Genomic DNA, 16379 nt, shown 5'->3' with positions numbered 1-16379 from the left:
AGCTTTTCTACCATTATGAAGTTGAAATTGGTTTATCTTTAGACCACGCTTCCAAGAGAAGTTTTCTCCATGCTCTTTCTGGAATGTATAGTGTTGCCTGCTGTACAGATGGAGATGTTCACATGAAAGGTTACACAATGCTAAACATATTACAGGGATGCAGGTACACATGTGCCCCAGTGTCTTGGTAACAAAATCCAACCCAGTGGGATGAGACTCAACCAATTCTTCTGTTGGAGAAAAAGAAAATGGATTCCCTGTGACCACCAATAGTCTGCATAGGAGGTCACACATGGACCAAGGCTGTGTGGGGAGGGAAGCAGAATTGCACAAGAATTGGGGAGAATTGGGCAAGGCTGAGTAGGAAAAAACTGACTGCATTCACCTCAACAAGTCAAGGTGCTTTGCAACTATGATGGGTTGTAATATTTGCCTTTATAAATTATATCCCCTTCCTTAGTGAAGAAACCACAGACTGTGTTCTAGAGTAGCGCATTTATCTTATCTGTCTTTTTCACTTAGGCACCGTGGCCACACTGGACTACACCCGGACACAGTTAAATGTGCAAGAGATGTTTAGGTGTGGTGGCAAAGACTTTTCTGTTTGGGGATATAAGTGAGGAGTAGCATTTTGATCAGACTCTGAGGAATGATTCGCTGTACATTTTTATGCATGACTCCTACCATCATGTCTTCATACCCCACACAGTCTCATTGTATAGTATCAGTTTTAAATGTGAACAGATTTTCTCATGTCTTTTCTTATTTGAGTGATTCAGGATGTACTGTGTTTTCTTATCTAGATGGTATCTGATGGTAATTAAGGGTTAGAAATTGCTAATATGTACATTAAATTAGTTTATTTAGTGACTGACCTATTACATTTTTATCCTTTCTTTCTTTCAAGGTGCTCTGAACAATATTCATTGCCCTCCATTTTATCTTCACAATAATCATGTGGGTTATGTTAAAGTAAGAAAGAATGACTGCCCCAAATTCACCCAGAAGCTTCATGAAAATTCTGCCTTATAGGCAGAAAATTAAGAACTCCAATCAAAATAAAGCTTTCAGCATAGTTTAGGATATGAAGCATAAATCCAACTAATGCCTTTTAAATGGTCCTTAACTCTCCTAATAGACCTTGGACTTCTTTTGGATTGTTAAAGTTTCCAAAATTGGACTAAATTGGCTGTTGGGTGGAAGTGGAATGCAGTATTTCAATCATGCTGTTTCAAGGACTGCTAACTCATTTCAAAACGCAGAGAGAAATAAAGTTGTATTTTAGGTTTCTGGGGGTCAAAGGAACCACAAATATTGCAGGTAAATCCAGCACTGAAACAATGCGAGGAGTGGCAATTATGCCGACAGAAACAGAACAACTTACACGCTTTCATCTGTTGGTAGTTTCTGTGGAGGAAGATATTGATTGCCAAGAAATTCTATTTTCAAGGTGGTTTTTTAAACTATATTAAAGAACGGTACTTTTATGGAACTTTCCTCCTCAAATCAGAAGTGCTTGGAGCAAAATTGTATATTATAGCTGATATAAGGCACCTCTTTGTCCAGCTTGCAGAGGTCCCCAACCTTGTCGAACCCATGGGCAGTTGGGGTATGCTAACAACAGGAAGTGAGTACCTTAACAAAATGCCATCATGCTGATGAGAACTTATCACAAAATATAGGGAAACTCCATGGAATATTAGGAGATTGCAAGCCAAACATTGCCTAGTCATGGAGGCAGCTGTTTCCAAATGGTATTGGGAATTCAAACGTAATGAGGCCCTAGTTCAATGGTCATACATCGTTTCAAGGCCGTCTCCCATCGGAGAGTTTACAGGGCTGGGAGTTACGGGGACCCTGGACCCAACCTGTGAACTTGGAACATCACATTCACATACTATTTGCATGTTTTCGTTTCCTGCACATGCAGTTCCTGCTCCAGTTTGAGGCTGTGGTGTGGAGCAGAAGGAGCTCCAGATTCCACCCTTGATGTGATCCTGAATGAAGCATGGGGAGGAAGGAACTCTTTGACCTGTTTCAGAGCCTGGGGTCTCCACCTCGTGGAAAGTGATCCTTAGCTGAAGTAACAGAGTGCCTTCAAACCTTTTTCTGGCTTCCATGTCTCAGTCCAGCCCACCTTCCGTCTTTTTGTGTTATTTGCGTTTTTAACACTGACCTGTGCTTTTTTTTTAAAAGATGCTTATGAAACTTTTTGCAAAACATGGCATAATGACCATAAAATATAGTAATTGGAGTGATTTCTGCTGGTAGAATGGTTTTCTCGCTTGCATATTTGAGTTTCTATAGTGTGTAGAGTGATTTGCCATGCTTTAAAGCTTAAATATCAGTGGCGTATTTACCTAGGGAACATGGGGTACCCTATGTCCCCGGGCGGCCCCCCAGTGGAGGGCGCAAAAAATTCAGGTTCGTTTTTGTGTGTTTTGTATTTTTTAGTGCTTTTTCAGTTTTTGGCCAGCAGGGGGTGCAGTTTTTAGGCTAGCAGCACCAAGATTTTAGGGATTTTTCAGGAGACCCTCCTGATGTTACCACCCAAGTTAGGTGAGGTTTGGTTCAGGGGGTTCAAAAGGGGTGCCCTCATCCCCCATTGTTTCCAATGGGAGCTAACAGGAGATGGGGCTACAATTTGGAGGATCCATAACTTTGGACCCCCTAAACTGAACTTCACCAAACCTGGGTGGTATCATAAGGAGAGTCTCCTGCTGATACCACCCAGATTTGGTGAAGTTTGGTTGAGGGGGTCCAAAGATATGGACCCCCAAAGAGGGACCCCATCCCCCATTGTTTCCAATGGAAGCTAATAGGAGATGGGGGCTACACTTTTGAGGGTCCATAACTTTGGACCCCCTGAACTAAACTTCACCAAACTTGGTTGGTACCATCAGGAGAGTCTCCTAAAGATACCCTGAAATGTTGGTGCTGATAGCTTAACAATTGCACCTCTGACAGCCGGCACCCCCCAAATTTCCTCAGATACTTCTTTTAAATCCACCGGCTTTGGTATGGACTGAAAGGGAGAATGTGAGGTCCCCAGTTTAAACATTGAAAGTGATGCTGTTTCAGGGTGGGGGATAATCCACCCCAAAACAGCATCACTTTCAATGTTGTTTTAACTGGGGACCCCAGATTCTCCCTTTAAGGTGGATTTAAAAGAAGAATCTGAGCTCCCTAGTTTAAACACCATTGAAAGTGATTCTGTTTGGGGGTGGATTCCACTGGAGGTGTTTTGTGAGAGATGATGCTGACATTTGTTTGGTAAATGTTTTGCTGGGGGTGATTTGTGAGAGATTTACATGCTTAATACCCACTTGCACAGGCTTGGAGCTGTTTCTCAGGCCAACAACCTACCTCAGGGTTGGTGTGAGGACAAAATTAGGAGAGTTGGTGGGGAGAGAGACATGCATGTTTTGCTTGGGGTAGGAGGTGTTTTGTGTACTGGTGCAAAAAAAATCATTGGCCGTGGTGGGGGAGGGGGCAAACTCAGGTTTTGTCCCCGTGCTCCAGTTTGCTTAGTTATGCCTCTGTTAAATACCCAAGGCTTTGGGAAGTATGAACAAAGCCCAAACAAAATCTTTTTCTGGGAGGCTCTGGAGGCTCTCAGCAGCTCTTTCTACATGCCTCTTTTAAGTTGGAATAAGATCTCCCACACCTGTTGGAGAAATTAATGGGGCAGAAGCATTAGGAACAAGATGGCCATTCCTTTCACATCTTGTTTGACCATCACTTGCCATAATTAATGTAAGGTCACTCAGCAAGCCTCATAATTTAGGCTTAATTCCTGGTCAGTTCCTTCATGCTGACCACCCTTGTTTCCCTATAAGGTTCTGAAGGTTCCAGTTATTGGATGAGAGATGAAATTCGATCCAGGAGCCGCTGACCGTGCTTCCCCCTCCCCCACTTCTCTTTTCTGCCAGAACGGAAGATGCAGAAAGGGCATTTCTGGTCAGGCTGGATGAAATCATCCGGGTTCTTGATTCAGGCAAGGACAATGTCAACAACTTAGGCTCCTGTTATTGTGAGGAGATTGTGGAGTCTGTCATCGTGCCCTTGTCTCAACACTGTATGGCTCTGGATAATTACGTCCGATCCTTTTATTACTTGCTGGAATGTGCTGCTGCCTATGTAAATCTTTCCAACAACTACATGGTGAGTGGGACACCCTATTTCTTTCGCCATCAGTCCCATAATCTTGCTAACCTTTCTTTCCCTTTTGTCAGAGAAACAGCCTGGATCCAGATGTAGTTGACACATTTTGGGGGGCGCCTGCATTTCTTTTTAAAAATTTTTAAATGTGTTTAGTAAAAAGAAAGTTGGATACAAAGCTTTACAATTTCATCAAATATTCTCTAAATGGACCTTGTAGACATTTTTAAGTTCAGTTCACCCTTCTGGTCAGAATAACGTTCCATTTTTCAAACTTACCTAATTTTTTTTTGCCCTGCAACAAAGAGGTTACTTTACTCAACTGTGTACATAACTTAAATTTAATCCAACCACTCTTCTTTATTTGGAGTTATGCTCTTTCCCCAGTATTTAGCACAGACTAATCTTGCAGAAGTTACTCCACTGTTGACCATCTTTGGGAGGAAAGTCCACATAATTCAGCAAGAAACATTTAAGGGAGAAAAGCCACTTTTCATTTTTGATATTCAAAACTCACGTACAGCTACAGATTGCAAATCCATAGTCCATAATTTTACATTTTTCCCCTGCTGATTTAACAAGAGATGATATATCCAAAAATACATTTCTGTCCCCGGCTATTGTTTTTTCAAAATGTGTCATTTCAAAATGCTATCAGACGTGTCTTGCAAGTTCCCTGCTAGGAGCAGTGGGAGTGATTCAGAATCTGAAGCCCCGCCCAATGCAATTTTATCTGTGTGAATTGGTTCTGACTGGAGGTTCTTTTCCCCATTGGAAAACATTCATAAATTGATCAGTATATGTAAATTTCCTCTAGTGCAGGGGTCTGCAACCTGCGGCTCTCCAGATGTTCATGGACTACAATTCCCATCAGCCCCTGCCACCATGGCCAATTGGGGCTGATGGGAACTGTAGTCCATGAACATCTGGAGAGCCGCAGGTTGCAGACCCCTGCTCTAGTGGGACACATAAGATCAGGAAATTGGTGCTGTGACTTCTACATGTCTGAGGAGAGGCTGTAACTCAGTGGTAGAGAATCTGCTTGGTATGCAGAAGGTCCCAGGCCAGACAGTAGGTGAATGGGGAAGACCTCTGTCAAAGTCACTGGAGAGCTGCTGCCTTTCTGAGCAGACAGTGCTGACTTTGATGAACCAAAGGTTTGACTGAGTATGCTACATGTGTTAATAACTCAGTTCCAATCACAGAACTTGCATCACAAGACCTAGCAGGGAACTTTCAAGACACATCTAACAGCACTTCTTCAAGCTGAAAAGTCTAGGGATGTGTAATGCAAAGAAAGTTACCAAAAGTTACCTCACCTGGAATATTGTGTACAGTTCTGGACACCGCAGTTCAGGTGGGATATTGTCCGGCCAGAGCGGGTCCAGAGGAGGGCAACCAAAATGGTAAAGGGTCTGGAGTCCATTCCCTACGAAGAGAGGCTTCGGGAGCTGGAGATGTTTAGTCCGGAGAAGCGTAGGTTAAGGTGACATGATAACCATGTTTAAATATTTGAAGGGATGTCATGTCGAAGAGGGAGCAAGCTTGTTTTCTGCTGCCTCAGAGACTAGGACACGGAGTAATGGATTCAAGGTGAAGGAAAGGAGATTCCACCTAAACATTAGGAAGAACTTCCTGACCATCAAGGCTGTTCGACAGTAGAATTCACTGCCTCAGAGAGTGGTGGAGTCTCCTTCTTTGGAGGTTTTTAAACAAAGGCTGGATCAGCATATGTCAGGAGTGCTTTGATTGTGTGTTCCTGCATGGCAGGAGGTTGGACTTGATGGCCCTTGTGGTCTCTTCCAGCTCTTATGATTCTATGAAAGTAAATTCTCTATCCTGTGATATTCTTGTTTTAGGCTTTTACATACCTGAATACAGCAGAGTCCCTGTTGAAATCCTTGCACCCCAAGCAGAAAATCATCAGCCAGTTTGAGATATCTGTGTTGTACAGTCTCAAGGGTGAGGTAAGAAGTCTTCTTTGTAAATACTGTGTTAGGTGACACTATCTGGATGCTTGCAGTTATTACTCCCCTTTCTGATAAGTCCATAACTATAGATAACTTTTATTGGCATAATGAAATAGGTTAAAATCGTGACTCATAATCAATATTTTAAAGAGAAGAAATATTCAATACAAATTTATCACAATTCAGGAATGGTTTGTTTTCCACTTTTCTGATGGTGAAAACAAAAGGAGGGGGCCCTTTTGAATAGCAAAAATGCTATGCTGGGGACTGAGGGGACAGGAGGAGAATTGGGAGAATTTGAATGAAAATGCTAGCAGAATTCAATCCAGTATCTTCTGGCACAGAAACAAGAGCATACACTAATCTGTTTTCTTCATATGCAGTCTAGCACACGTACCACCCCCATTTGAGACCATTTTACCCTGATGAGAGGAGATCCATTGTGATGCCTCTGAATGCAAAAGTAAAATAGGGTGTGTGTGTGTCTGATTTCAATGATATATGTGCAATTATTTGCGCCATCAGGCATACAAGCTCTCTGTTTCTGATGTGAATGTCTGATTTTTGAGCTTGTTTCCCACACCTTTTATGAAAAAGACTTTTCACACACCTCTTTATGAACCAGAAACAACCATCTCTGGTTGAGGAACGTCAGTGCGCTGGACTAACTATCTTCTGACTGGAGTACCTTAATGGCTTTAACAACAATCACTGTGCTTTTATCCCACCTGTGTCTGCATAGGTCTCTTACAACATGGGTCAGATTCATTTGGCAAAAAAAATGGAGAGGAAAGCTTTGGCGCTGTTGAACAGGAGTTTCCCATTGACCACCATTGGAGCCTTTTTCATGTCCATGGTGGAAACTTCCAAACATCTGGCACATCTGAAGAAGCAGACTTCTTGGCAATTGGCTAATGGGTAGGATGCCAACAAGCCTTTTTCAAAAAAAAAAGTGTGGCTCCATGGAGTTAAAGGATCTAATGTGCTAGATCAGATCCCCACTAATCCATAGAAGCTTACTACATGACCTTGGGCTAGTCACACACTCTTTGCCCAACCTACCTTACAGGATGGTTGTGAGGATAAAACAGAGGAGAATGATGAAAGCTGCCTTTGGACCTCCATTGAGGAGAGAGGCAGGGTATAAATACTATAAAAAAATAAATAAATGAGAGCCAGTCTGTTGTAATGGTTAAGAGCAGTGAACTCTAATCTGGAGAACTGGATTTGTCTCCCCACTCCTACACATGAAACCTGCTGGGTGACCTTGGGCTAGTCATAGTTCTCTCAGAATTCTGTCAGCCTCACCTGCCTCACAAGGTGTCTGTTGTGGTGAGAGGAAGGGAAGGAGTTTGTAAGCCGCTTTGAGACTCCTTACAGGAGAGAAAGGTGGGATATAAATCCTAATTCTTTCTCTTTTCTTCTCTTGTCTAAATAAATAAATAATTTGCACAACATCCCTTTGAGTTTATTTATTAAACTTTCTATACCGCCCACTCCCAAAGGGTTCTGGGTGGTTTACAACATATAAAATGGCAAACTAAAACCCAATACAATATGAAATCACTTAAAATCAATAAATTAACAGAGATAACAATCAGTATATAAATTTTAGATGGCAAGACGGCAGTCCTATTTGCATCAACAAGGGTAGACAAGGTGGTAACAACATTAGATGTTATAAATTTTCAACCACCAGATGGAATGTAGGGAATGGCACTTCAATGGCTAACCGCCCCCCCCCCCACCGCCCCGCCAAGGCCCAGCGGAATTATTCTGTCTTACAAGCCCTGCGGAACTGTGCAAGGTCCCATAGGGCACGGACAGATGATGGCAAGGAGTTCCACCAGGCAGGAGCCAGGGCGCTGAAGGCCATGGCCCAGGTGGAGGTCAGCTGTATTACAGAGGGGCCTGGGACCACCAGTAGGTTGGCCTCTGCCAAATGCAGAGGCTGGGTGGGGACATAGGGGGACAGATGGTCTCTAAGGTATGAGGGCCCCAGGCCACAGAGTGCCTTAAAGGTTAATACCAACACCTTGAAAACTATCTGGTTCTCCATCAGAAGCCAGAGTTAAGGAATTGCTTTAAATGCTTATCCCGTATCCATCTTAAGTGTTCTGTTGACTGCAGTCCAATACAGAATTAAGCATATGTAAAACAGTCAGTTACCTGGATGGCCCCGGCTAGCCTGATTTCACCAGATCTTGGTTGCTAAGCAGGGTCAACCCTAGTAGGAGGGGAGATCACCAAGGAAGTCCAGAGTTCTTGTGCAGAGGTAGGCAATGGTAAAACCATCTCTGTTCTTCTCTTGACTTGAAACCCCTACAGAGGTTGTCAAAAGTCTGCTATGAATTAACAGCACTTTCCACCACCAACCCAGTCCCTCTGCGTTGGATTATGGCCATTTGCTTCAACACATCCTTAGTGTGATTACTCACCAGCAATTGCTGTAAATCTTAGAGGATCAGAAAGGTATCGTAGACCTTTGGAAACTATTGACCTAGCCCACTATGATCTTTAATTGTTTAGCATGTGGCTGCTAGGCTCCTAGTTGGAGCCTCTAGTAGGGACCATATAATACCTGTCCTGTACCATCTTCATTGTCTGCCTATTGAGAACCGAGTTATCTTCAAGGTACTGGTTTTGACCTTTAAGGCTGTGAGCGGTCTTGAACTCACATACCTTAGGGACCGTCTTTCCCCATATTGCCAAGTATGTCCCTCTGCTCCTCGGAGGAGAACCTTCTGGTAATCCCTGGCCAAAAAACTATTTGGTTGGCCTCAACAAGGGCCAGGGCCTATTCAGTCCTGGCCCCTACCTGGTGGAATATGCTCCTGATTGAGATCAGGGCCCTGCGAAACAAGTTGTTTCTGCAGGACCTGTATGACGGAGCTATTCTGCTGGGCTTTCTCTGGAGGCCAGCCGGGCTAACATCTATTTTTCTGGTCCCCGGGGGATAAATTGGGACTTGTAAGTTGCTATCTTGGGTTGTTTAAGTTGTGTGTACTGTATAAATTGCTTTTAATGTATAGGATATTTATTGTTGTTTTAATTGTAGTAGTGTTTTATAATGTTGTATGCCGCTCTGAGCCCCTCGGGGATGGGCGGGGAAAAAAATCCAAAAATAAATAGTTTCCGTCATTCTACTTTTGGAACTAAGCCTATGCAAAGCATACCTCAATATCTTCCATAAAGTTCTAACCGGCTGACATTGGGAGATGGAAGTGGGGACTTCTCCCACCACCCTACTTTTCCTATGTGCCCCAACTTCAAGAAACTGAAACAGGACTGGTCCAATACCATGCTAGTGGCTCCCATATGATTTCATTGGGAGCACCCCCCCCCCCCCCCCCCGCGCTTTCATATACCCAAGGTACGATCATACCATTACCTAGATCAAACGACATGGGTTTCCCCAATAGACCGGATAGCTCCCAACTACGTTTCAGGAAAACATTGGGGGAGTGGTTAGGAAGGAGGATGAAACCCATTCTCAACATACATGGCACTTTTTAACTGTCTCTGATAAGTTATGTGTGGAGAAATGATCTAAATAAACAGATACATACAATCAGCTATATGTCTGCATGGAAGTGGCCAGTGCCTATGAATATGAGGGGAAGGACTTATAAACCCTGAGCTCATAGTTCTATGTTCTCTCCTTGCCGACCAAACCCTACCAGCATATTCCATGTTATTCCTTCAAGGTTGGTAATTCCATCATGAAATAACTGTGATTATCTCGCGGTATCTTTTGCAGCAGAGACAAGAAATTGGCTCATCTTTTCCAGCAGGGCCGGTGCCTTTCTGTTCTCTGGCAAGCCTTTAGCTTAGATCCTGCTGCAAACAGCAAGAAGTTCTCCCGCTTAGCTGCTCTCATGACTGTGAACTGTGCAGAGGAGTCTCAGGATGAGGCCCAAGTATGTTTTTCACTCTTGCCTTGGGGACTTTCTTTCTTTTGTCTTGTCTGATCCTTATTACAGGGAAAGTACACAGAATCATAGAGTTGTATGGCCATCTAGCAGTGGCATACCTATGCAAACTGGAGCCCTGGGCAAAACCTGAGTTTGATGCCCCCCCCATGGGCGGCCACCCTGCCCCACCGTGACCAAACAATGATTTTTTTCCACCAGGTCGTTTCAAAGTCACCATCACATTATAGAACATGCCCCAACTCACAAATCTGAACCACAGCAATGGGCCATGCCACACAGCAGAAATAATTTTTAAAAAACATTTTCAAAATGCTTTCAAAATGTTTTATTACTGCTATGAAAACATTTTATGGTGTTGTATCCAATTGGGGGAAACAGCATCACTTTCAATGTTATTTAAACTGGGGACCTCATTGAAAGTGATGCTATTTTGGGGTGGATTCTCCCCCACCCTGAAACAGCATCACTTTCAATGTTTAAACTGGGGACCTCAGATTCTCCCTTTAAATCCATGTCAAAGGGGTGGATTTAATAATAATAACCTTTATTAGGCATTGAGAGAATAAAAGAAAGAAAGAAAACAAGCATTGGCAAAAAGGGGGTGGATTTAAAAGGCGAATCTGGGGAAATTTAGGGGGTGCCTGCTGTCAGGGGTGCAATTACTAAGATAGCAGCACCAAAATTTCAGAGTACCTTCGTGAGACCGTACTGATGATACCACCCAGGTTTGGTGAAGTTTGGTTCAGGGGGTCCAAAGTTATGGACCCTCAAACGTGTAGCCCCCTTCTCCTATTAGCTCCCATAACTTTGGACTCCCTAAACCAGCCCTCACCAAACCTGGGTGATATCATCAGGAGAGTCTCCCGAAAAATCCCTGAAATGTTGGTGCTGCTAGCCTAAAACCTGCGATCTCTGCAGGCCAAAAGTGGAAAAAACACTGAAAATACAAAAACCCACAAATGAACCTGCATTTTTGGTGCCCTCCCACAAGGGGGTGCCCTGGGCAACTGCCCACTTTGCCAATGGGAGGAACACCTCTGCCATCTTGTCCAGCCCCCTGTTTCAATGTAGGATCAGCCTAGAGCTGTGGTGGCAAACCTATGGCACTCCAGATGTTCATGGACTACAGTTCCCATCAGCCCCTGCCAGCATGGCTAATTGTCCATGAACATCTGGAGTGCCATAGGTTCACCACCACTGGCCTAGAGCATCCCTGGCAAGCGTTCGTCCAGCCGATTGAAGATGGCAGAGAGGGGGAGATGACCACCTATCTAGGCAGCCAATTCCACTGCTGAACTAGTCTCACTGTAAAAATGTTTTTTTCTCATGTCCAGACGGTACCTTTCCACCTGTAATTTATATCCATTATTGCAAGTCCTATCTTCTTCTGCCAACTGCTCCCTGCCCTCAAAGAGACAGCCTTTCAAATACTTAAAGAGAGCAATCATATAGCCTCTCAACCTTCTTTTCTCCAGCAAACATTCCCAAGTCCTTCAACCTTTCCTCATAGGACTTGGTCTCTGTCATGAGCCAGCCCCTGGGTACTTACCAGGACACAAAGGACTCTGAGGCAGAACCTGAGGACACAGTGCAGGCAGAGTTGGCTGATCCTGCGGAAAACCAGGCAGCAGAGCCAATGCCCAGTCTTTCCCTGCCTGATGACATACAGGTGGAGGAGCCTGCAGATCCTTCTAGGGAACCTAGTAATGAGCCAGCTGTGCATAGGAGGCAGAAGAAGAGGCTGCTACTGCAGAAGCACAGAAGGAGTGCTCGTTTGGCAGCAATGTATGGGAGATTAGAAGTCTCTGCATCTGATGAGGACTAACTCCTCGCAGAATCCCAGTCCACTGAACAAGGGTGTCTATATAAGCCTTGCTGTGAACTTGCTTCTGCCTGGGTGCAATGTTACCTATTGCTGCTGTATGCCTGGCTCTTCGTTGATTCCTAACCTGCTCCTTGGTTCTTGACCTACTGGACTGTGACCTGACCACACTTGTGCTTGCCTCCCACTTTGCCCTGCGGGGTCAGACCCAGCCACGCCCTTGCCTGCTGGCAGCACAGTCTCCAGGCTGCTAATCATCCTTGACACCCTCCTTTGCACCCATTCGATTCTGTCCACATACTTTTTGAAGTGAAGTCACCAGAACTGCACACAGTTCTCCAGGTTCATACCTGATATTGTCTGAAAGCATATAGCCCTAGATGGTTTAATGTGGATTAGAAATGTTTTCTCCCAAATTGTATGCAGTGCTTACCTCCTGGGTGTTTGCTTTGCAGTGCGTTTTCCCCATTTTTTTTGTTTAAATAGAGGATTCTCCTGCTGCGAAGTGTCCTCAGCCAATTCGATGCTCCGTTTTGTCTACCCTGACTTCCTTGTTCTACCCTGTTTCCCCGAATATAAGACATCCCCAGAAAATAAGACGTAATAGAGGTTTTGCTGAAGTGCGAAATATAAGGCATCCCCCGAAAGTAAGACGTAGCAAAGTTTTTGTTTGGAAGCATGCCCGACGAACAGAACACAGAAAAATAAGACATCCCTGAAAATAAGACATAGCGCATCTTTGGGAGCAAAAATTAATATAAGGCACTGTCTTATTTTCGGGGAAACACAGTATCTATGCAACCTCCAGCTTAAGAGGTTGCTTGCTTCCATTTTTGGAGGATGCCATCTTTGATCTAGCATTAATTTGCTAAACCTTATAAGTTTTCATTTTCATGGATCTATTATTCAAGCAATGTACCCTCAGTATGAAAATGAAAAACGGCCCCCCAAAACCCTTTTGATCCTTCTGAAGGGGTGCTTGGAAGAGTGAGAGGAACTGCTGCTGTGTGGGTGGGGAAAGGTGTGAGAAAACCTGAAGAAAATAAAATGCACGTTGATTCCCTTTCCCTCTGAAAGGAGAGGAAAAGTCACACTTTCGGAGGTTTCAGAAACTGTGGAGATTCTCTGATCTGAGGCGGGGTGAGTTCAGGAGAAGGGGACACGTGTGTATTCAAGAATCTAACCTGAAGGGGATGAACCGTCAATGTAAGGGAAATCACAAGGGCATAAATACCTTCAATGAGGGTGGTTAAAGAATGGGGAAAGGGTTTCCTGCTTTTCCAATGCATGTTTGTTGCAGAGGTGAGAATTCTCATCCACATTAATAACGCACTCTCACACATTCCTGATCATGGGGAGGAAAATCTATGTATAGATTTTCCCTCTGTGCATAGGTGTCAAGCTCAAAACCCAGCAATTGCATGGAGGCTATCCTGCTCTCGCCCACTCCTGCTGACTGCATGTCCATTCAGTGTCCAGGGAGATAAAATATAGAAGGATCCTGTAAAGATACAACCAAGGTGTGCACTTACTCCAAATGAATTTATGATCCGAGGATGAAATTCTAAATATTCGTTAAGTATGTATGCATTATTTTTAAGAGTCTGTTTCTAGTTTGCAGGAGACTCTTATATCCAGATGTTATGGACTACAGTTCCCATCAGCCCGTGCCAGCATGGCCATGCTTGCGGGGGCTGATGGGATTTGTAGTCCATAACATCTGGAGTGCCAAGGGTTCGCCAATCTAGCCTATGAACTGTTTTATGAGACAAGTTTTAAGATATTAAATGTGTAATGCTATTTTCATTTTCAGGTTCGCTTTTTAAATATTGTTCATGGTTAATGATTTCCTGGGTGTTTGAAGTTTGATTATGCTTTACTTTGTAAGCTGGCCTGAGCAGGCACTCTGGAAAGGCAGCATAGCACTCTTTTTAGGGAGTAAAATAATAAAACGAAGAGCATACTTCTGCCACCATTGAGACATTACAAGATGTATGCTTTCTTCTGCATAGATCTTGATATTACAATTTAAAAAATGAAAAAATACTTTACTCATATTGTCACTCTAGTTTATTATGGTGCCACTTTTTAATGTAAATGGAAGTGCTTCCTGATGGAGATATCTGAGTAAAACACAACAGGCACTTATTTTTCTCGTTTCACAGATAATCTCTTCCTACATGGAGTTCTCGCTCTGCTGTCAGCTGATTGGCTGGCATCAGGAATGGATGAAATACGAGGAAATGGCCATCAAGCGTAGTTCACACCTTCGAATTGTTGGAGGAGAACTGTTTATACTAGCCAAGGTGGCAGCATCATTGGCCTACATGAAACTTTGCTTAGGGAACCTGGCTCTGGCCTGCCAGCTGGGTACGTGAACCAGGCAAGCACCCAACAATAAGGACTGTGCGGAGGAGAGAGAGAGAGAGAGAGAGGCCACTTCACGTGTTTGCTTTCTTTGCAGGCTTTCGAGCACATGAAATTTGTGAACTGACACAGAAATCTAAACTCAACTGTAGTGTTCTCTTTGACCTTTTCAGTGCTCTTTTTCTCAGAGCCAGGTACTTCGTTTATAACTTTTTGTATTTCAGTCTATGTGGTCATTTCCAAATTTTCTACCATCAGGAAACCCTTTTTTCCCCGTTATCTTTTGTTTTCCAGTTATTTTTGCCATGGATTAAAGAAAGTCTTGCATAATGTTTTACGTAGGATTTAACGTCAGCACACTGCTGTTGACCACTAACGGTCAACCTACTGGCTGTTATGGGTTTTCCAGGCCCATGGTCTGTTAGTTTTTGCCCCTAAACTTTCACCCTCATCTACGGCTGGCATCTTCGGAGGTATGTCGCAGCACAATGTGTTTATCTCCGTACAACACCTCTGTGATGTGCCTCTGAAGATGCCAGCCATAGATGTGGGTGAAATGCAGGAGCAAAAACTACCAGACCATGGCCACACAGCCCAGAAAACCCGCAACAGCCAATCTGTTTTGACTATGAAAGCTTTCGACAATACAGTCAACCTGCACTTTATGTGGAAAATGCAGTCTTTGCATGTTACATTGGTATTAACTAGTAGGGTACCACCTGTGTTTTCAGGAACAAAAATGTAACCCTCCGACTTTGATCTCTTTGATGCATGAGGAATAAATTGGCTGAACATTTCCTACAGCTTACTTGTGGAGGTCCCATAGCGTTTTCAAGTCGGAAGTGCATTGCTATTGCCTGCCTCTGCGTGACAACCCTGGTATTCCTTGGAGGTATTCCATCTGAAAATTAATAAGGGTCAGGGCTGAGAATGTATAACTGGCCCAAGGTCACCCAGCAAGCTTCTATGACACAAGTGAGGATTTGAACCTGGGTTTTCCAGGTTGTAGTCCGACACCTGAACTGCTACGCTATGGGCGATTCCGCACATGAGTAAAATAGGTTCGACCCAGTTCCCTGAGAAGGGTACTAACCTAGGTCGAAGCCATTGTTGTTCCCCACTGCAACCAGCTTGATCCCAGCTCGGAGGGCGGGATCATCCTGTGCCTCTTCGCCGCTCCGTTCCGATTGGCTACTGTTCTACGGCCATGTTCCATCTATCCCCACACACGTTATAAAAAAAACTGCCACAGGAATGGAGTTTTTTTATTGGTGGCGTTTTTGATTGGCCGCTTACATTGGTACATGGAAATTGTGCACCATTTGTGCGACCAGCCATTGCTTCGAACGCAAGAAAGAAGAGTGGAAAACAAATTAGGCGCGATTTTTGCTGCGGCAGTTCTCCATCTGTACGCATGCCTGAAACACTCAGCTGTGATTGGCTGAATGGGGGACTCCTGGCACCAGAGATTCTGCACTTTACTGGAATCGAGCTGAGTTCCAGCGTGGTTCCCTGAAAAAGTAGTTGTTCCCAACTGGAGTCGGAAATTTGACCGTTACACTGGGCGAAGCTGGTACAAAGCCATGTCGATCACAGTGGCTGTGCAGAGCACTTAGGTCGATAACAAGTGCGGAATCGACCTATGGTGGTTCTCTACAAACCATTTAGGCAAATGTTTGTGATATCATCTGTCTACATCAAGATCTCTACGGTGATAATCCTTATGTCCTGGGTCCCGTTGGAGGACAGTACATGATTCAGGAATCTTGCTGAACTAGTAGTGCCATCTTAAGCAGTTACACTCTTCAAAGCCCGTTGAGCTTAATGAATGTACAAGAGTGTAACTGCTTACACTGGCACTTTAAGGCTTGGGTCCAATGGTACTGTTCCATTGGTGCAGTGGTAACTCCTTTCTCCTCCATGGGAGACCTTCTAGAAACTCTATAAAGACTACCTCAAGTCCTGTAATCAAAAACACAAAGTTATAAATGATCTAAATATGAAGTAGCTGTGTACCTTCTAACTGTTAATTAACTCAACAAATACAAGACCTGACCTTCCGAAATTGCACAAAGAGGCTGGGGTGGTTTTTTTGTCTGTTTTGGGTTTTCTGGGCTGTGTAGT

At 43.9% G+C, this 16379-nt stretch overlaps 1 protein-coding gene across 1 annotated transcript in view; it reads left to right on the top strand.

The window, feature by feature from the left end:
* ADCY10 (adenylate cyclase 10) overlaps positions 1-16379 on the top strand; it is a 75758-nt gene that overhangs the window by 48617 nt on the left and 10762 nt on the right. The window contains exons 24-30 of the mRNA XM_048482532.1: positions 523-580; positions 3933-4164; positions 6021-6128; positions 6874-7049; positions 9892-10051; positions 14054-14258; positions 14353-14449. Of these exons, the coding sequence (XP_048338489.1) occupies positions 523-580; positions 3933-4164; positions 6021-6128; positions 6874-7049; positions 9892-10051; positions 14054-14258; positions 14353-14449 (1036 nt within the window). The remainder of the gene's footprint in view (positions 1-522; positions 581-3932; positions 4165-6020; positions 6129-6873; positions 7050-9891; positions 10052-14053; positions 14259-14352; positions 14450-16379) is intronic.

This window comes from Sphaerodactylus townsendi, unplaced genomic scaffold (assembly GCF_021028975.2).
Source record: "Sphaerodactylus townsendi isolate TG3544 unplaced genomic scaffold, MPM_Stown_v2.3 scaffold_18, whole genome shotgun sequence".
Lineage (NCBI taxonomy): Eukaryota > Metazoa > Chordata > Lepidosauria > Squamata > Sphaerodactylidae > Sphaerodactylus > Sphaerodactylus townsendi.
This window is presented reverse-complemented; position numbering and strand designations above follow the sequence as displayed.